Genomic DNA, 22,226 nt, shown 5'->3' on the forward strand with positions numbered 1-22,226 from the left:
AAAGAAGAAGAAGAAAAAAGTCATTTTATTGATACTTTTTTTAAAAGACAAGTAGTGAATGGTTTTACTGTATGTCTCTGGACTATCTAGTTTCCAGTTCTTGGTCACCCAAGCAGTGTCAAGTATGGGTTCTATCATTGGAGTAGGGCCTTATGAAACTGGCTGGGTACTCCCACAAGTCCTGTGCCACCATTGCCCTAGTATATCTTGTAGGCAGGACATATTGTAGGTCAAAAGTTTTGTGGCCGAGTTGGTGTTCATGTTTCTCTTTTGGTAGCTGCAGAGCACTTTTCCATACCAAAGACACTAGACACAGTAGTAATGGCTTCATGCAGGCATCAGCTCCACTTCTCCATGTTGAATAGTTGTGTGGGGATGTCCTAGGCACTGGGACAGTTTGTGAAGAACAACATATTGCCTTAGCAACAGCCTGGGTTGTTGGGGGATTTCCATGGGGCTCTCTTGGCCAACAACTCAACTGAACGCAATGCAGTCCCTGTACTTGAAGATAAGAGATAGTCAGTTGGGACTCCATATCCCTCATTATTAGAACACTTCACTAGAATCACTTTCGTATATTTTATTAAATTTCCATAACATCACTCAAATACCCTCAATGATGCTTACTGGTATGCTCCCCATGGCTTGCTCAGCTTGCTTCTTTATGTAACCTAGCATCACCTGCCCAGAGATGCACTACCCACAGGGGCTGGCCCTCCTCCATCAGTCATCAATGAAGGAAAAGTCCCACAGTCTTGCTTCTAATAGAGGCATTTTCTCAAATGAGGCTCCCTCTTCCCAGATAATGCTACCTTGTGTCAAACTGACAGAAAGTCAACCAGCATACTTGCCCAGGACAACAGAGAAGTATACACAACATACAAGTCTATATGTCCATCCACTTTACCCCTTTCCTTGCACCTTCATATTGTATGTTTCCTCTGCCCAGGCACAACCCATAAACCCTCCACCCACCCATTTGCCCACGAATGCTACAGTCACCTCTAAACCATCTAATTATAGGTCACTGTGATTATTACCACAGTTTACATGTCCAAATTCAACTCAAAGTCCTGAGGACAACCATCTTCTCACGAAGTGTGTCTCAAGCCCTCCAACAAAACACCCTCCTCAACAGCAGGTGATGAGAATCCTCTGACCTTTAATTAACTACATAAAAATGCAGGTGGACCCTGGTGTAAAACAAAAATGTAGGCTAGACATAATGACACACATTTAAGCCCAGAACTCAGGAGGCAGAGGCAGGTAGATCTCTGTGAGTTCTAGGCCAGCCTGGTCTACACAGAAAAAAAAAAAAGTTGAATCCATTAAGTTCTTACTAAGTGTGCCCAGCAAATGCCACTATACGTAAGGATCACCCTCGTCCTTAGTTAATGAGATAGCTATCATCCTCTGACTTGTCCATCACAGGAGAGGCTTGGAGAGACTAAAGCAGCCCAAAATTACACATTTAATTGTCAGTGCCCATGTGCCCATGGTAGGCCTATGTGGACACCAGAGACCATGCTGCATGCTAGCTGCCTCTCATCTTCACCAAGAGGGCAGTGAGGTGACCAGTAGAATGAGGCTTACACACATCCACTGTGCTCCTTCTCAACAACCATTATTTATACCATAGATAAATGTTTATTTAAATTTAGATAAGAAAACATACTCATATTTTTTAAATATCCAAGAGCTCTACATCTGCTAAAAATACTCTTTTTCTCGGAAGGAATCTACTCATAGCCAAGTGTGCTGGTACATGCTTGTATTGCTAACACAGGGAGAAGGAGGTAAGTGGCCACCTACTTGTGACTAGCCTAGGCTACATAGGTAGTCCAGGCTACTCTGGGCTGAGGATATAACTCAGAAATAGAACACCTACATAACACATGTAAGGTCTTGGATGGCATCCCCAGTATCACATGTTCAAACTATTTTTTTTTCTAATTTGGTTAATAAAACAAAAACATGCAGGGTTGGTGACTTACCACTGTAGTAGAATACCTGTATACCAAATGTAAGACTCTTGGTTCTATCATCAATGCAAAGTAAAAAAACAAAACTAAAAAGCCTATGTTGGGGAGATGTCAGATCCAATTCCAAACTTAGAAGTTTTTCCCAGTCTAATAACACAGCATCCAGGGCTGGAGAAATGGCTCAGAGGTTAAGAGCACTGACTGTTCTTCTAGAGGTCCTGAGTTCAAATCCCAGCAACCACATACATGGTGGCTCACAACCATCTGTTAAGAGATCTGATGCCCTCTCTGGTGTGCAGGAAGGAAGGAAGGAAGGAAAAGGAATGTAGGGAGGATGGCAAAGACAAAGGGAAGGACAGAGGGAAGTAGGCAGAAACAAAATAAATCCATTGTATATATCTATGAAATTATCAAAGAATAAATTAAATTAAAAAATAAAAAATCCCAGTTCCTTCTAATCCTCACTGTTCCCTAAAGATTCTGGCTCTTAAGAGTCCTGAAGAACAATGCAGAGAGAGACCTAGTCAAGAAGCTGTATTAGGGCTGGGGATATGACTTGGAGGTAAAGCCCAACTTGCCTAGCATGTGTGGCCCTGGGTTCCTTTCCCAGCATTGGAGAAAGAAGTGGCAGCAGCAGTCACCCTGCTTTTCCACTGTCACCAAGGAAGCACACCTATAGGAGTGCTTGAGAAGGTGTTTCCAAGGAAAGGGACTTAGGAGGGAAGATCCAGCCTGACCATGCGCTAATCTATGGACTGGAGTATCAGACCAAATTAAAAGAGAGCTGAACACCAGCACTCACCTCGCCAGGCTTCCTGACTGTGAAGAATAGTGTGACAGGGAACAACAGATAGGTGGCAGAGAATCCACAGGGGAGCAGAACTCTGAGGCAGAGTCCATTGTCACAGGTGATGAAAGTGACTCCTCCACCATTTTACATCTCTCTTCTGAAGCCTCAGACAATTTCATTAGCTGTAGATCTTGGCAGCTGCCAGAACGGATTGATGGGGAAGGGGAAGAGGAAACAGCCAAGTCCTTTGAGGGAGGAGCTGAGGGAGCTGGTTTGTCTGGCACTGAAGACAGGTTAGGAAGGCCTCCAGAGAATATTCAGTGTCAGGCACACATGCTAAGGATCTGGCTAGTTATCCAAAAAAGCAGGCAGGCCAAGTGGAGACTGGCAAACAGCTGCAAGACTGCTGCCTCTTCATGGCAGCCAACATTCCCTCTGGAGGCGAAACTTCTCACAAGAATGGACAGTGAAGGTGGCTCCTACAGCCAGGCATGCTTGCAGTGATGTCAGAATTCAGAAATGAAAAGGAATGCCCGAAGGGAGAAGGCAAGGCTTTTGAAACCCCAGCCTCAAAATCAATCTGACCACTCAATGGGCACTACAGAGGGAAAATACAGTCCCCCCCCCCAGTGTTTGTGAGGGAATGTATGGACACTCAAGGCCTTCATATAGGTTGGTGTGGTCGTCTGTGTAATCTACGCACATCATCTTATGAACTTCAGATCCTCTCTAAATTGTTTGTAATACCCACCAAGTGTAAACACTAGGCAAATAGTTACCTTATATGCCTAGGGAATGATGCCCACCCCTCAAGAAAGTGTGTATACATTCAGTACAATGTGATGCTAGGGAGGGTGCTGAGGACAAAACTCAAGCCTTGTATAACTAAGCATGCATTCTATCACTGTGCTGTAGCCCCTGCCTTTCTAGTACTTTTGTCTACAGGTGAACTCACAGATGTAGAGCTGGCAGATACAGAAAAGCTCAATCCTAAAACGTCCACAATGTCTGTCATGTTTAGATATGAAGTACCCTCATGTGTTGAAGACTTGGTCCCCAAGCAGCAGTATTCAGAGCTAGGGCTTCTGAGAAATGAATGGATTGAGAGGGCTGTGACCTCTCAAAGGAATGATCCTCTGATAATCTGTAATTTGTAGCACTATTCAGAGGTCACAGAAACCTTAGGCAGCAGGGCATAGTTGAAGAATGTAGGTCACTGAGGCATTCTTTGAAGGATATCCCAAGCCCCTTGTCCCTTGTCAGGAGCCCCTTCTGCTTCCCAGATGCAGTGTGAGCAGCTTGCACCACCATGCAACTGATACAGCAACTGGGGACTATTACCTCTGAAGCCATGACTCACATGGCTTTTTAGGTTACTTGTCTTGGAAAGCCTATCACAGGAACCAAAACACTGATAAACACATTAACTGGGCACCATCATTTGCCTTTCTGAGTCAATTTTATCATCAAAAAAGACACGATGCTACTGCATCTAGGTTGTCCTAAGGATACAATGCCAACTCAGTGCCAAGCAATAGCCATTGATAACTAGTACTATCAATCCCTAGCCACAAGCAACAGCAGCCAGAATCAACTTTTCCTTTTTCTTTTTTAACTATATGTGTATGTGTGTGTGCACATGTGCCTTTATGCCTGGTACCCACAGAGGGCAGGAGAGGACAATCGGGTACCCTGGTACTGAAGCTATAGGCAGCTATGAGTCACCTGACATAGGTGCTGGGAATCAAACTCGGGTCCCCTGCAAAAACAGTAAATGCTCTAACCTGCTGAGCCATCTCTCCAGCCCAGGAATTAACTTTTTAAATTCTACTACCCAACAACACAAAATTTTTTCCATATTTTCTGTGGGTGTATGTGTGTACATATATGCACATATATGCATAGATACATATACACACACACTGCATAGACATACATATTCTAGTGCTCGCACATGCCATACACACTGCACATATATGCACATGCACACACACTCATACACACTTCACACACTACATGCACACCACTGCATACACACTTCACACACACTGCACACACACTGCACAGACACACATTGCACAGAGAAGTCAAGCTGGTCAGTCTGGGGTGAGCACTTCTTAATCAACTCTGCATCGCAGTCAGTTTATAGCTGTTCTCTTTATTCTATTTGTTTTTTGTTTTTTTGTTTTTTTGTTTTTTTGGGTTTTTTGTTTTGTTTTGTTTTGTTTTTTGAGACAGAGTCTAAATGTAGCCCAAACTGGTTTTGAACTTTCTATCTAGCCAAAACAACATTAAATGTATAATCCTTCTGCCTCTACTTCCAACATGCTAGGATCATAGGCAGGGACCACCACCCTCAGTTTTCCTGTTATTCTTTTGAAGGTGAAGTTTTTGGAAAAAGCAAATTCTCAGTTGGGTGTGCTGTGCACATCTGTGGTCCTAGCACTGGGAGACTGAAGTAAGAGAAGGCAGAGATCCAGCCAAGAAAACATTCTCATCTGCTCACATCACTTTCACGGTGTAGACCTAGGCTGGGGTCTGAAGTCACCATGATGAATTTACAAGCATTCCAGGCACTTCTGATGCAGGTAGACCTTAGATCCCAAAATGACAATCCCTGTTCTGACAGATAGTAGACCCCTTATCAGACCTTAATCCGTAACAATGATATTACTTTTACAGTGTCCCCTACATAGGTGTCTGCGTGTCTATAGGTGCACACATGCCATGGCAGATGTGATTGTCAGAGAACAACTTGCAGGAGTTGCTTCTCTCCTCCCACCATGTGGTTCTTGAAGACGGATCATCAGGTGTAGTGGCAGGGCATCTTATGGACCCTACATACATAATTTTTAAACTGCTACATATGCATGCATTTCCTGCTTAAAGAAAATTCCATGTGAATATCATATTTTGCTTCTTTGCTATGTTTGCGGTGCTGGGAATGCACACAGGTCTCATATATGCTAGGTAAGTACTCTAACGCTGGGCTATATATCCAGGTCTCTTTACATCTTTTTTTTTTTTTTTCTCTGTGACAGGGGCTAAGATGCCTAAGATGACCTTTAACTCAGCTCTGCCTCTGTCTTGGGGTTTAAAGGTATGTGCCACCACGGCCCCAGTAATCACCTATTTTCTAACATTGAATATTTAGGTTTCTGAATTTTCACAACTGTAAATCATCATGGAAATAACTTTATCTAGAAAGGTAGTTCAAGTAGAACAGCTTCATAAAAGGAGAAGACAGGAAATTAGAAGCATATGGATAAGCAGTGGCTGCATATCCACTGTGGAACTAACTGCCACTGCCCCTCCTGGCCACAAAGTCAGTCACAGAAGCCTCCATTTCTTGGCATCTTTTCCTGAATGATAAAGTAGTTATGAAAATTACCTATTAGCAGAGCATGGTGGCACCTGTCTGTAAACCCACTACTGGGAAAGTGAAAGCAGGAAGGGGTGAAGTCCATGAACAGTATAGGGGCGGGGGAGGTGGGGGGTTGGGGAAGTGGGGGGGTGCGGATTATTCAGCAGGTAGAAGTATTTGCAACCAAAGCCTGCAAGCCTGACTTTGACCCCAGATTCCAAAAGAGAACCAACACCTAAAAATTGCTGACATCCATACACGTATCATGCCATGTGAGCACTTGCACTCACACATACTAAAATAAATAAATAAATAGATTTTGAGCCAGGCAATGGTGGTGCATGCCTTTATTCCCAGCACTTGGGAGGCAGATGCAGGCAGATCTCTGTGAGTTCGGGGCCAGCCTGGTATACGAAGTGAGTTTTTTGAAAACACAGCATGGGCTACATAATGAAACCATGTCTCAAAAAGACAACTAAAAAAAATAAATAAATAAAATTATGCAAGAAAGAGGAGGAGGAGGACAACAATGAGGATGACAAAGAAGTGACACACTTACCTGCTGTCAGAGTCTGAAGCGATCTCCTTTCTCCCTCCAAAGCGGATCTGGCACTACACAGAGAAAGACAACGCTGAGGTCAGCTGCTAAGCTGAGACAGCAAACATCACAAAACAGACCACAAGGCCTTCAGATACAGCAGGGACAGAGGCCCTGGTGCTTCACAGATGTAAGAAGCCAACACTATAGCCTCGGCCTCCTCTTACAGAAAGCCTAGACTCCCTCTTGACTCCAGGAAGTAGGCAAACTAGGCAGACAGGAACACAAGCACCTACGGTTTCCAGGGAGCAGCAGCTGGCATCACAGAGCTCTCTGACAGCACTTAGAGCCTCCATGCCTGTGCCAATGACTCTTCTTGACAGAGTCCCAAAGTGTTTAGACTGTGTCAAATGATAGCCATCTGGGTAAGCCGTCAAACCAGCCACCTTGGCTGTGCTGAGCAGTTCTGCCAGACTGAGTAGATGGGAAAGCCACCTTTTAAAAACAGACCTATAATGCCTACCCTAACCATTTTTAGCCATAAAGTTTGGCCCCCACAGTCAACCCACCTTCACCACTATCGTCTTCCGTTGGTTTGATCTGCTTTGTTTTGAGACAGTCTCACTCTGACCAAATTCACAACAATCCTCCTTCCTAAGCCTTCCAGGTGCTGGGATTACATATGTGTACCACGCTCCCAGATCAATATTCTCTGCAATAGATAGCAAATTTTCATGCTATGGAGACTTAGGATTAAAAATTACATATGATCAAAACAGGATACTGTTATCAGAATTTGTGACATGGTGCACACCAAGTGGTATATTTGTGGGTAAATGATATATCAATAAATCTGGTTATTTTTTAAGATAAATGTCACATTCAACTCCTCAAAATAGCTCAGAAGCTCTGACCACAAACACCAATCTGTTTCTCATTAAGTGCTACATATAAAGCCACTAAACTCGCTCCCTTGTCTTGCTGTCTTTGTGTTCTGTATTAACTGCAGACCAAACTCTACCTGTGTTAACAAATGTGATTCATCCAGCACCCCCGTACAGAGGAAAAGCCAGACTCCAAGCAAGAGATGCCCTTAGGTCTATAAACATCATGATCAAAAGCAAGACATGACCACATCACAGTCCATCATCAAGGGAAATCTATGCAGAAAACTAAGGTAGGAACTGAAGCAGAAGCCGTGGAAAACACTACTTACTGAATTACTCCCCATGACTTGCTCAACCTTTCTTATAGCACCAGGACCTCCTGCCCAGGGTTTGTATCTGCCTCTGTGAGCTGGGCCCTCCTATATCAATCATTCATCAATTAAACGCTCTACAGAGTTGTGTACAGTCCATCTGATGGAGGAGCCATCTGATGGAGGCATTTTCTCAACTGAGGTTCTCCTTCCCAAATGATTCTAGCTTGTGTCAAGCTAACAAAAGTCTAACCCACATAGGAACCAGAAAGGACAGACAAGTATGGTTGCTGAAAAGACGTGGAACTCCCTCAACCTATTTACCACACCAGGTTCCCTTGAGTTTCAAGCAGACACTGAATTCTCTGGGCCCACTCAACATTTAACCCACAACATGCTAAACTATTTCCCTCCTTATAATCATATGCAGACAACAGTCAATAGTTCCCTCCAAGAGGGGCTCTTCAAATTCTCAGGTTTAGGTCCTTTCTCAATTACTAATGACAGCTTAGGTGAGTTACTGATCTCTGAGCTTCACTTCAGTGTCTTGGTCTATAAAATGAACACAATCACAGGAACTCCTCTATCGGTGGCTGGAAAAATTCTCTGTAAAGTGCTTACAGAGAGCCAGGCACGAGGTGGACATGTGATGACAGCTAGTATTACAGTGTCAGGCAGGCCAGCACCACAATCAGCATCAATGGCCACAGTCACATATCAGGGAGCCAGCACGACTGCTGGCAACAGAGGCTCCTGGGTGTTTGCACTTTGGGGGTCATCACTGAAAGCCAGCACCTGTGAAGAGCTGCCCTAAAACACATCTACTGGGAAATCAAACTCTGAAATGAAGACAGTCATTGCTGAAGGATAGAGTTCCCCTCAGCACTTTGAAACTCCACACCAATAACTTCCTCTATCTGTCATTCCCTAGGAAAATTCTCTGCTTAACCATTCTCAGATAAGCTGGACACTGTGGTACACACCTGTAATCCCAGCAGTTGGGAGGCTGAGGCAAGAGCTCCAGGTCAGCCTTGGCTACATAGTAAGTACAGTGTCATCTGTACTAGTCTCAAAACAAGAAAACACAAAACCATTCCCAGACACAAAATAAGCCTGCGCACATAAAAAGCAAGAAATGGCTTCTACACCACCTTTTGGGTCGGTGTGTGCATTCTTACCTGCTTTACTGCATCCAGCAAGCGCTCCAACAGGAATTGCCTTTTGTCATCGTTCTGTGACCCTGAAATGAAATGGGATCTAATTACTTCTACTTGACAATTAAACCCTGATTAAGACTTTCTGGCATTCCAAGCCAAGCATAGTGGCACAGGCCTTTAATCCCAGCAGTCAGGAGGCAGAGGCAGGAGGATCTCTGTGAGTTCGAGGCTAGCCTGGTCTCCAGAGCAAGTGCCAGGATAGGCTCCAAAGCTACACAGAGAAACCCTGTCTCAAAAAACCAAAAATAAATAAATAAATATAAACAAACATTAACAGCTAAGATTCTGCCTTCACCTGCACACTAACTGGTATGAATGTGGTTTTGATAGAAGACATTGTCCCTCCACATCATGATGCCTGCCTTCCTCCAACCCTGGAGATAAAATGAAGACACTCAGGAAAGTAATTACTTTTTCTGTAAGAGACTTTGATGAGGTCAAGCGTACACTGGATTCTCACTTGTGCCTCTCCATCACCCTCTCTTCACTTAGCAGAAGGGTTAGTTTCTGCTCCTCCCTCCTCACCCCAAATGGAAACTACAGCTTTCTTCCTTCCTTTTTCCAAAAACTAGACTCAACAACTCCTCACACTGGACAGTAACAACTAGAAATGACAGCTTCACCCTGGAAATGCTTCTACCTTTTTTTTCTCATCATAAAGGAAATCTATGTGACTAAAATACAATAAAAACAAATCAGAAAAAAAGAAAAAAAGTCTCAGCTGGGCACTGGAGGTACACGCCTTTAGTCCTAGCACTCGGGAGGCAGAGGCAGGCAGATCTCTGTGAGTTCGAATCCAGCCTGGTCTACAGAGCAAGTTCCAGGACAGGCTCCAAAGCAATACAGAGAAACCCTGTCTCGAAAACCAAAGGAAGGAAAGAAGGAAGGAAGGAAGGAAGGAAGGAAGGAAGGAAGGAAGGAAGGATGGAAGGAAGGAAGGAAGGAAGGAAGGAAGGGGAAATCTCTACTATCTCACTGGGTTGTGGCGTTTCATATGAACAAGTGGCCTCTTGAGACAGGCACTCTACTAGTCTGCTACATACCCAGCCACTACTACTAATGTGTAGGGAGTAGGGGCCCCTATGTGCACTGGGGAGGATGTATATGTTTGTGCATGTGCAGGTACAAGTGTGTGCATATGCATTCAGACACTAGAAGTCAACCTCAGGTTTCATCCCTCAGGAGTCATCTACTTGTGCTTGTTTATTTGTTTTTGCTTTTGTTTTGAGCAGGGTCTCCCACCGAACCACAGGTCTCAGGTTAGATTGGCCATCCAGGGAGTTCCAAGGATCCACCTGTCTCTGCCTCCCCAGTGCTTAGATGATGAGTACACTCCAGCACATCTGGCTTATTTATATGAGTACTAGGTATCTGAACCCAGGATTTTATGGGCCCAGTGAAAATGCACCCTAAAGGCTCTCAGCCTAATGGCTGGCTCCCTGGCTGTGATCTCCACCATAATGAATCACAGTGAGACTATTGACCGCAGCAGGGCACCTGTGGTCATCTTATCCCTGAACAGACATGGGAAGAGAGCCTCGAAGATGCAGGATGTACAGGTGCTCCATGGCCATGTACCAGCAGCACCAAGTACAGAGAGAGGCCCTAGGCTGTGCAGGGAAGAATGGTCATCAGGAAGTCACAAGACTTAAGTCCTCATCCTAGCCAGGCCACTTGCTGGCCCTGTGACAGAGCAGTCACTTCCCTTCTCTGGACACTGGTTAGCCCTGAAGTATGCAGACAGAGGGATCCTTCACAAACTGGCAGGCAGAAACACAAGGTGCTTTCTCACCTTCTCCAGAGACAAACCAGACAACGCAGCACACATGAAGGCCCCTGACCAAAATGGGGAAAGGACTCCAATCGAGAAGCAGAAGTGAGGCTGGGGGAGAAGACGGTTACACTGGCACCACACCTATCTGCAGAGCACCTGAGCCATGTCTCAGTTACACTCCAGAGATGAACCCTAGTCTTCCTGCTCTCTCCAGGGACAGTGCCAGCTAACAAACAGCTAAGGAGCCAGAACAAGCTTCCTTGTTTCTTCTTAGATCACCATCAAAATGAAGGGACTCAGCTCAGTGCTAGAACACATCTGGTGCAGGAAAGACCCTGGGCTCCACCCCCGGCACCCCAGAGAATGTCCATACAAGAGGCCACTTGTTCATATGAAACGCCACAACCCAGTTCAAAGGGCACCCTGTGGCCTTTCCTTGTCCCTGTCCTTAGGATCTAACATTTAATGTAGTGTTTAGATTCCTATATAAATTTTTGCCACGAACTTCTGCCTGAGTCTCTACCCAAGCTGGGTTCAAATATTACCACATTACATGGCCATCTTGGTAGTAGGAATGAGAAAGTAAGAGCTTGAGCTATCCTCCTCAAACTGGGAAGGAGCAAACAGAAAAACCCAGACATCATATGCATTGGGGTGGAGAAATAGAGTCGGCGCGGGGGCTGCTCTTGAGTGAGGAGAATGTTTCAGAACAGGACAGAGGTGATAGCCACACATTACACTTGGCACCAGGCTGCTCAATTTAAAATGAAGGCTAACTCTGGGTCATATTAATAAAATATTTATGGAAAGTTTTGCCACAGATACATACTATCAAAACAAAATGAAATCCAAAGGAACAAATGGAGAATTGTCCCACAGGAAGGAGCACTGAGCTCCACCCCATACCCTCTTACACATTTCTAGATACCTAAGGGGAGCACCTGTCAATGCTGGAGGCCAGGGTCCTAGTGGGAAAATACACACTGCCCAAGTATGAGGATTCAAGAACTGTTGAGGGGCCCTACTAGTAGTGGGTGTAAATAACACTCTCACCTGGGTGATTTTACCTCCCAGAGGCAACCAGCAGGGGATGGAGACTTTTTTTCCCAAATAGGCCAAGAATGGGCAGAGGATGATCTTGACCACCTGGTCCTAACCTCTACTGGGACCTCAAGCTTAGGCTGCTGAGAACCAGTCCCAGAGTCGCCTCCTCCAGACCCGGCCCTCTACAACCAAGTACACCCTAGCATCCTAGAGACTTCTTGGTCGGGTTTTTTTTTTTTTTTTTTGTTTTTGTAGTTTTGTTTTTGCTTTTGTTTGTTTTTTTAAGACAGGCTCTCTCTGTGTAGCACTGGCTAGCCTGAAACTCACTATGTAGACCAGGCTGGCCTCCCAGGTGCTGGAATTAAAGGATTGTGCCACAATACCTGGCTCTTGTTAATTATTTTTGTTTTTTGTTATCATGAATTGGAGAAGCTGGGCTTGGCAGTGAACATTTAAAAATCACAGCACTCAGTAAGTTATCACAGGTTTGCCATGAATTTGAAGTCAACCTGAGCTACACAGTGGGAAGTCACCTCAAAGACTTAGGCCAAGAAAGGAAGCCACCCTAACCTGCACACCAGTGTTTACAACACAAAACAGGGAGAAAGGAAAGCAGGGAGAGGAGCAGGAGGAAGGGAGAGCTGGCTAAGTCTCAAGTCCAAACTGTATGCTACATGCAAAATGATGGATTACTGGAGGATTGTGCAGTCCATAACAGTGACCAATGTGCAGTACATGGAGCAAGGTTTTATCTGGGAATATTAGATGTGAAAGCAAAACAAAAATTCTACGGAAATGATAAAATGAGCCACAGCACAGTCCTTCTGTCTTTCTTTCAATATCTTCATTTCAGGACCCTTTAAACATTTTTCTTAACCACCTCTTTATGATATTTCCCCCACTTTGAAACACTCTCACTATGTAGCCTAGCTGGCCTGAAACTTGCTACATAGACCAGGCTGGCCTCAACTCACAGAGCTCCTTCTGCCTCTGCTTCTGCCTCTGCCTCTGCCTCTGCCCCTGCAATTAAAAGTGTGTGCCACTACACCCAGCTTTAGTCCCAAATGTCCAGAGTGCTAAGAAGTTGGCTCACAGTAGGCATTCAGAACCTAGCCACACAAGGCTACGGACTACAAAGGTGTTATAGCACTTCTGACACTGGAGCACTAACACTCTACCATAATACACCAGCCCTGCAACAGCATGAAGAGGAAAGATATTAATAGCTTTTGAATGAAAACCACATTCTTTTTCCAGTCACTGCTTCAGCTGATTCTTTATTCCAAGAACAAGTCACTTCTGGAGAGGGCCCAGTCAACAGCCAAGGAGAGAACTGTGCCCTTCATCCTTCCATAAAATAAGAAACTGCCAAGTTATACACACATTTGATGAAGGGAACAGCAGCCAGGCTCAGTGACTTCTCAGGTCCTGGCTTTCCCTATCCTTCAAACAGGGATCCCAGCATTTTTCTAAGGTAAGGTTTCCTGAGAGGGACAGGTAGGTTACTGGTGGGACAGTGCCAAGGCTTCCACGTGGAGAGTCCTGAGACGATGGCTACTGATGGACAAGAGCACCAGGGCTTCCTCTCGGGAACTCCTGAGAGGGTAGTTAACTGGTGGAAAAGAGTGTCAAGGCTTCCATGCATAGTTAGACAAAAGGAAGTGCTTGAGAACAATAATAGCCTCTTCTTTTCCTGGTGAGGGCAAGCATGCTACTTAGAGACCAGAATATCTCAGCTTCTAGAGGCCAGCAGTTGATGGTTCCTATTACTGAATTCTCTAGGAAAGCATTTGACCACGCCCTCCCTAAGAGTTGCCCACACAGGTCTACCAGATAGGTATCTTTCCTCCTAGCATTCTGTTTACTTCTACAGGCAAATGTAAATCTACAATAGCTGTGTTGGATGTACATGTTAATTTGCATCAAGGCATATATTTTACATGTAATTCTATACCCTGCATGTTTTGTTTTGTTTTGATTTGTTTCCTTTTGAGACAGAGTCTCATACAACCAAGGTTGTCTTTGAACTGTCTATGTGGCAAAGGGGGCCCTTGAACTCCCGATCCTCCTGCCTCCACCTCCTGAGTGCTGGGATTACAGGTGTGTAGCACCTTGTCCAGTTTCTGCAGGGCTGAAGATGGAACTCACGGTTTCATGCATGCTAGGCAAGGACTCAACCAACTGAGCCACAGAATCCTCAGCTCCATCCTATTCCAGCAGAGCATTAATGTTTCAATTAGCGTAGGCATGCTGACTTGTGTATAAGTCCGTACTTTTCTTCTTAACAACTCTGAGGCTTGTTCTATCATGAGGCTATGACACTGGATATTTACACATTCCCCACCAATGGGCATCTTCATTGTTTTGGCCTGGTGATAAATGTTTGTCTCTTGTGTGCATTATCCAGGTCCATTACACTTCCCCAGATATTTGCATGTAATGTTCTCAGCTTTAAACCTATCTTATCTCTACTTCTATTCAAGCATTTTAAATTCAAGAATAGAGCAGAACCTAATGACTAATTTACAGGATATACAAGAAATTGAAAAACATGTTAAGCCACACCAAAAGGAAGAGATCAGCAAAATCCTTGCCAAGAATCCACAGAACAAAAGATCCTGTTTCCTTCAAAGACAACTGCAGACAACTTTTGGGAGGGAACTCTGAGCAGGTATTCCTGGAGAGTTCCTGAGGCAGAAGGAGCTCAAGGTAGGGATATCTGGACTTTTGAGGTCAGCCTGGGTTACACAGCAAGACACTGTCTTCTGTGGCCTGACTGTGGGGCAGGCCAAATGGCTCAGAGAGTGAAGGTGCTTGCTATGCAAGACTGGAGAACTGAGGTTGAGCTTTAGAACCCAAGTAAAGGTGAATGGAGAAAACTAACTACACAAAGTTGTCCTCTGATCTCCACATGTGCACCATGACACCTACACACACCTACACACACACACACACACACACACACACACACACACACACACACACACACTTTTTTTTAAGTCACTATGAAGTCTGGGGACACGGCTTGGTCAGTTAAAGTGGTTACTAGCCGGGCGTTGGTGGTGCACGCCTTTAATCCGAGCACTCGGGAGGCAGAGGCAGGCAGATCTCTGTGAGTTCAAGGACAGCCTGGTCTCCAGAGCGAATTCCAGGACAGGCTCCAAAGCTACACAGAGAAACCCTGTCTCGAAAAACCAAAAAAATAATAATAATAATAAAAATAAAGTGGTTACTGTCCAAGCATGAAAAGCTGAATTTGGTCCCAAGGACCCACATTTTTTTAAAATAAATAAAGTCAACCACACATGTTGGTAAATGGTTTTAGTCCCAGTGCTGGTGAGGCAGACCTCTGTGAGTTCCAGGCCAGCCAGGCTACATAGTTGCAACTCTGTCTCAAATAAATAAATAAATAACAAAATAGACAGGCATGGTGATGCTTGTAACCCAGTGTTGACGAGGCAGACAGGCAGATATATTATCTGGGGCTTGACCACCAGCCAACTCTATTGGAAAGCAGAAGGTTCAGTAAGAGATCTGGTCTTAAAAAACAAGGGAGAACTGGGCAGTGGTGGTGCTCAGAGGCAGAGGCCAGAGGGCAAAGGCAGAGGCAGATGGATTACTGAGTAAAAGGCCAGCCTGGTATACAGAGTGAGTTACAAGACAGCTACAGCTACACACAAAAACCCTGTCTCAGCCTTGCCAAAGCGGTTGGGGGGAGTGACTGAGAGAGAGATTGACCATTGACCTCTGACCTCCATACACACAAACACACATAAAGATAAATAAATAAGCAAATAAATAAATAAGCCATGCTCAGCATGGAGCCTCACACCTGTAATCCTATACCACATAAGAGGTAGAGAGACGGGGTGGGGGCTGGAGAGATGGTTCAGCAGTTTGGGTTCAATTCCCAGTGTCCACATGGCAGCTCAAAACTGGTTGCAATTCTAGCTCCAAGAATCACACACCCACTTCTGACCTCTGGGTCACAAGGCATACACGTAGTACGTGTGTGTGTGTGTGTGTGTGTGTGTGTGTGTGTGTGTGCAGGCAAAATACCCAAACATAAAATAATAAAATGAAAAGAAAATGTTTCCATGAATGTGATATAAACAAACATTTCTCCAGAGAAGATATACAACTGGCCAATGGGCAAAAGAGAGGCCATGCTCAAAATGACTAGTCATTAGGAACATGCAAATCCAAACCACAAAGAAGTGTCACTTCACACCTACTAGAATGAAGGTTATCTAAGACTTGTTGGGGAGCTGACTAGAGAAACCAGAACCTTTCATGGTGCCACCATGAGCAGAAAAACAGATTAGGTTTCTCAGCTGGTTCCATACAACCCAGCAGGGCCACTCTTCCCTACATTAACCAAAAGAAATGGAAACAGGGCCTCCACACAAAATTGTGTGTGAGCTTCTATAGCAGCATCCTTCTAAGAGCCAAGTGCAAACAACCCAAAGTCCACCCCCTTGGTGAGTAGATGGCAAGTGAGCCATGCCCACACAACAGAGCATCACTTGGCCACACCCCTGGTGAGTGGATAGCAGGTGAGCTATGCCCACACTACACAGCATCACTTGGCCACAAAAAGGAATAAACTACAGATTAGGCTGCTCCATGGCTGGACCTAAAGAACATTATACTTAGTTAACAAAAATAAAAGTTCTGTGGTCTCATTTATATGAAATACAAACAGTGGGAAATCCAGATTACCAGGTGTGTACCCCACACTTGGCAAGCAGAGACAAGGGGGACCAGAGGTTAAAGGTGATCCTGGGCTACATAGTTTTCAACACCTAGCAAACCTATATAAGACACTGTCGCAAAAGAATAAGAAAAAAATTTTCAGGGACAGAAAATAGATTAACTGTCTGAGACTGGGGGGAAGGGGAAGAAAAGTGATTGCTTTCTTTCCAGGGAATGGAAATTTTCTAATATTGATCACAGAAGAGTTTGTACAATTCTGTCACAGCACTAAAATAAACATTTAAAATCGCTTTTGCACTGTGGCATACATCTTTAAATCCCAGCACTTGGGAGGCAGAGGTATGTGGATCTTTGAGTTCAAGGCCAGCCTGATCTATAGAATAAGTTCAAGGACAGCTAGGGTCACACTGAGAAACACTATCTCGAAGAACAACAACAACAAAACCTAAAATCTCTTTTAAAAAGATCTAAATTATTTAAAAGACAAACCACCCTTAGATCTGACCTTAAAATTACACCATAAAACAAAATTATAAGGTAAAAGCTTAAATCTGGTGCTATTGAGATATCATTGGTTTCTTATGGGATCACAAACTGAATTACTTTTTAAATGCGATATGAGAATACATATAAAAGTATATGCAGATGAAATAGCATTGTACTTAGGAGAGGTGTGGAAGCAGTATACAGATAAACTAGCCACCAATTGCAACTCTCAAAGCAGTATGACAATAGAGTTCATTATGCAATTCCACATTTGCAATGTCTTAATATTCTTTTCTTTCTTTCTTCTTTCTTTTTACACCACATATCACAGACTAACCTACAACTTGATCTATAGACCTGGCTAGCCTCAAACTAGTAATTCTCCTGCTTCTGCCTCTTGAGTGCTGGGAGGACTGCAATTACAGACATGAGGCACTATCACACACCTGACATGAAAATTCTACCTGAGAAAAGAAGAAAGGAAATTTCTCCTGCACTTAAAGTTCATCATGTATCAATCCATGGCAGGGGGATGGGGTCACTTTCAACCATAGTTTTCAAGAAACAAGTATAAATACCCTGAGCTTGGACTCAGTATGGAGCACATATTTAGCAGATTAGGGCCTGGGTTTTAACCCCCAGACTCTCCTTTCCAGCCTTAGCTGATCACTTCTAAATCAATGCCAACATTTCAAAATGAAATAAACTCCAGATCCAGGCTATGGCATGACTTTGGAACCTTGACATTACACTTAGTTACAAACAACAAAAACAGCCAGGCGGTGGTGTCCAATGCTTTTAATTCCAGCACTTGGGAGACAGAGGCAGGAGGATCTCTGTGAGTTCGAGGCCAGCCTGGTCTTCAAAGAGAATTCTAGGACAGCTTCCAAATCTACAGAGAAACCCTGTCTCGAAAAACCAAAAGAGAAAAAAGAAAAAGAAAAGGAACAAACAACAAAAACAAAGGATCTATGGGAAACACACGGTAGGACAACCAGGTTGTAGTGTGTATCCAGCCTGGTCTCCTTTTGTGTGTGATTTATTTGGCTTTAGACTTAATGATTTTTTTTTAACTTCCTGAAACTTTTCTTGAATTTTTATTACATTTTTATTTATTTATTTTGTATGTGCACAAGCATGCCACAGTGTTTCTGTGGAGGTCAGAGGACAACCTGCAGGAATCAGTTCTCTCCTTCCACCACCTGGGGCCCAGGCCAAATTCTAGTCATCAGCTGGCTCCTTGAAAGATAAACTGATCAACTTCCTTTGGTTTCTCAATTTCAGTTCCTCTTCTTCCTAATGAAAGCAAGAGAATTTCTACTCCCGAAATCTGAGTCTGTAGCAGCCCTTTGGAAGCATTAAAAGGAAAAGATGAGGGCTAAGGGTGTCTTCAGTGAGAAGACGAAGGCTCAGCATATATGCGGCTCTGCCTTTAGCCCTCAGCATAACAAAGAATTTCAGGGTGCCTAGTTCCCACCTTTGTCCTCAATGGGCCATGAAGCAAGCCTGTCCCAGTCACCACTCCACCTTTACAGAAAGGGTAACAGTAACTAACAATGAGCCCTGTTAAGAGGCTTACCACCAATCAGTGTAGCTGAGCAACCTTCAGTCATTTCTAGTCTAGGATGCAGATGCCAGTGTGTCCTCACTTTGCTGAGAATTCCAAGTTAGTTCTTCTAACTTACACAGCTGTAAAGGCTGGAGAGATGGCTCAGTCAGTAAAGGGTTTGCTACTTAAGCATGAAGACCTGAGTCAGGATCCCCAGCATCCGCAGTTAAAGCCTGGCATGTAGAGCATGCTTCTAAGGTCAGCACTGGTGAACTGGGGAAGAGACAGGCAGATTTCCAAGCCTCCAGGGCCAGAGAGTCTAGCTGGAATGGTGAGCTCTGGGACCAGCTAACAAACAAGGGAGAAAGACATCCAAAGTTGATTTCTTGCCCTCCTATACACGTGCACAGGCAAACACACCTGCATATCCACACATGTAACATATACTAAAATAATTAATTAAAATTGTACAGCTTTATGTGATAGAGCCAGGATTTGAACCCAGTATGCCAGGCTCCATCCCCTCTTGGTGGATGCCAACTAACATCTTTGCTGTGCATCATGAAACGTTGAGGGATCTGGAACCTTAATGAGACCCATGATTTGCTTTGGCAGATGCAAGTAAAATACCTCCCCCAAGAAAACCCCTCCACCAGCACCCTCCACCAGACCACCAGTTCTTATCATAAACCTTGCTCTTGAATAACAAAAAGCATCTAACATCCTTTTTAAATGCATATTAAATAACTTCAAAGCTAAAAGTAAAGGGTCTCCTTTGCCCTGGCATCCTGACAACCCTGAAACAGATGAATGAAAGGCTAGGGACCGGGTGTGGGGACTCTAAAATTCAACTGCATAGTGAGAAAATAAAACACAAACTAGAGGGGTAGGCGTATCCTCCTAAAGGAATACAGATCCCTGTGTCCAGCAAGAGAGTCAACAGCCAAGAGTCAAAGTTGGCTTTACTGAGTCACTCCCATCTCTACATACAACACCCAGGAATGACATAGCACCAAAACTGCATCAGTACTCTTCAGAGGGAGGCAGGATAGAGACACAGAGTCAGACTCAAGAGACTAAACTTCAGTATCACTGAGCACATGCCATCCACACCCACATCCACATCTTCCTCTCACTTCCAGCCTCCCACCGGCGCCACTTCCCCACTGGTGGTACTAGCTTGGGCAAAGGATCTGCCCCATACAGCTCCAGCATTGGGCAAGAAGGGAAGGGTTTCAAGACAACCAGAGACCTCAAACGATGAGCTAGAGGAAGAAATGGAGAGAGCTGGAGCATGAACCAACAGCCCAAATGCAAAAGGCACAGCCAGGAGAGGGAAGCTGCGCGGCTAATGGGCCGGGTCTCGGGACACAGGTGCGGGTAATAAGAGAGAAGGAAGACAAAGCAGACACAACACTCCCTCGGGGGGCCGGGAGATGCTCTGGTTTGCTGTGGATAGGAGTTCGGGGCCAGAAAACTAGGGTCTAGAGATGCTCTTTGCCTTCGAAGAAAGAGGAGTAACCAGGGACAAGAGTCCTGGACTAGAGAATGACTGAAAACCAGGGGTCGGTAACTGAAGCTACATCCCAGGAGGGTCACGGAGGAAGAGGGACTGAGACTAGGGATCTGGGAATCCGGGGTGTGGAAAGCTGTCACGGGGATCGGCGGGCTGGGACGGGCTGGGAGGGACTGGGGAGCAAGATCTGCTCTAGGAATTGGCTGTCAATGTAGGGGCGAAGGGACAGGAGCGCCAGCCCCGGGAAAGTGAGAACAGTGCAGGAGACCCAGGGCCAGGGCTCCGCAGCCTGCGAACCACCCTGCGGGAGTCCCCAGGGTGTGGGGACACAGGGCCCGGAGCGTGCGGCTGCAGCGGCGCCGCCGGGCGGGTGACAGCGGCGGGGCCACCACTCACCGCTCATGTTGCCGCTCCCGGGGCCACCGCCTGCCGTGCCGTGCCGCCGCCGCCGCGTCTGCAGCCGCCGAGCTCCACACAGGCCAGGAGAGCCCGCGCCCCGCCCGCTGGCCCCGCCCCGGAAGTAGGGCCCTCTGAGAGCCCGCCTTCCGACCCGGAACCAAAATACCCTCTCGAGTCGAGGCCCTAGGGTGGCGGGATGAACACCCGGGACCTCACAGGATAAATGCATCCCCATCCCGGTGCCAAAACGAAGACATCAATCTAAATTGAGGTTCGGACAGGGATGCGAGATAAGTGTACTGGGAGCCTGGAGTAGTGGTGCAAGTCTGTCAAACCAGCCCTCAGGAGAAGGCAGAAGGAACAAGAGTTCAAGGTCGCCGGATGGTGATGGTGCACGCCTTTAATCCCAGCACTCAGGAGAGAGAGGCAGGAGGATCTGTGTGAGTTCGAGACCAGCTTGATCTACAGAGCTAGTTCCAGGACAGGCTGCAAAGCCACTGAGAAACCCTGTCTCAAAACCCTCGCACCCAAAAAAAGAGTTCAAGGTCATCCTTAAACTACTTAGTGAGTTGAATACTAGATTGGAATATTTAAGACCCTGTCTTAAAGAGACGGTTGGAAAAGTGGGCCTGCAGAGCCTGGCGGCACAGGCTTTAATCCCAGCATTCAAGAGGCTGAGTCAGGAGCCTGAGCTGCAGAGTTCAAGAGCTGGGGTGTAGCTCAGTGGTAAAGCACGTGCCTTACATGCATGAGGCCAGAGCTTCAACTCTCTGTTCCAACAAAAACAAAAAGTGAACCCAGAGCCATTCTGGGCAACTTATTGAGACTCTCAAAACAAAAAGTAAAATCAGGGCTGTGTATGCAGCTCTCAGGGGTAGCATTCCAAAGCCCTAGGTTCAAGCTCCAGCATCAGAGAGAGAAAGAGACTCTGTGTGTGTGTGTGTGTGTGTGTGTGTGTGTGTGTGTGTGTGTGTGTGTGTGTGTGTGTGTGGGCCAACTTAACAGATAAGGAATCTCTGAAGGTCTCTCTTTTAGGCCAAGCCGAGGATAGGTATTCCAGGAGAATAAGATGCAAGTCCGTACCAGGAAGGGTTGGTTGGAGCAAGAAGTGAGTGTTGAGGAGGATAGAGAAAGCTGGGGAAGCCCTTTTGTGCGTTCCTGCCTGCCTTTTGATGGATGGGGGAATGGAAGGCCATTGCAAGAATTTAAGCAGAGTGATGAAATCAGAATTGGACTAAAGGTGTGTTCCTTTAGCCGAACACTCAGGAGTCAGAGGCAGGTAGATCTCTTGAGTTCCAGGCTATCTTGGTCTACAGAGTGAGTTCCAAGACAGCCAAGGATACACAGAGAAACCCTATCTCAAAAAACAAAAAGAAGATCATGAGGAAGCAGAAATTTTGAGTCAGGTGTAGATTAGAAGAAAGGACATATAATAGGTAGGATTTTAGTTGGGGGGGGGTGATGGAAGAGGAAGGGAGGGAGAAGGGAACTGGGATCATCATGTAATTCAATCTTGTTTGTAATTCAAATATATAAAAAAGAAAAAACAAAAAGGAAAGAAAGAAAGAAAGTCACAGGCTGGGGAGATAGCTCAGTGGTTAAGAGCACTGGCTGCTCTTTGAGAGGACCCGGGTTCAATTACCAGTACCCACA

At 45.3% G+C, this 22,226-nt stretch overlaps 1 protein-coding gene across 4 annotated transcripts in view; it reads right to left on the reverse strand.

Moving 5' to 3' along the window:
* Snx29 (sorting nexin 29) overlaps nucleotides 1-20,676 on the reverse strand; it is a 402,905-nt gene extending 382,229 nt beyond the window's left edge. Inside the window, exons 1-4 of one of the 4 annotated variants that reach the window (XM_027424770.2) lie at nucleotides 20,571-20,676; nucleotides 18,689-18,807; nucleotides 9,051-9,112; nucleotides 6,696-6,748 (exon numbers count right to left, since the gene is read on the reverse strand). In XM_027424770.2, coding sequence (XP_027280571.1) covers nucleotides 6,696-6,748; nucleotides 9,051-9,112; nucleotides 18,689-18,722 — 149 coding nt within the window. In that variant the 5' untranslated portion in view covers nucleotides 18,723-18,807; nucleotides 20,571-20,676. Of the gene's footprint in view, nucleotides 1-6,695; nucleotides 6,749-7,243; nucleotides 7,387-9,050; nucleotides 9,113-18,688; nucleotides 18,808-20,570 lie in introns of those variants that run through there. The other 3 variants (XM_035447582.1, XM_035447583.1, XM_027424771.2) reach the window with 3 other exon arrangements.
* Nucleotides 20,677-22,226: the final 1,550 nt, after the last annotated feature.

Source organism: Cricetulus griseus, chromosome 7 (assembly GCF_003668045.3).
Source record: "Cricetulus griseus strain 17A/GY chromosome 7, alternate assembly CriGri-PICRH-1.0, whole genome shotgun sequence".
Lineage (NCBI taxonomy): Eukaryota > Metazoa > Chordata > Mammalia > Rodentia > Cricetidae > Cricetulus > Cricetulus griseus.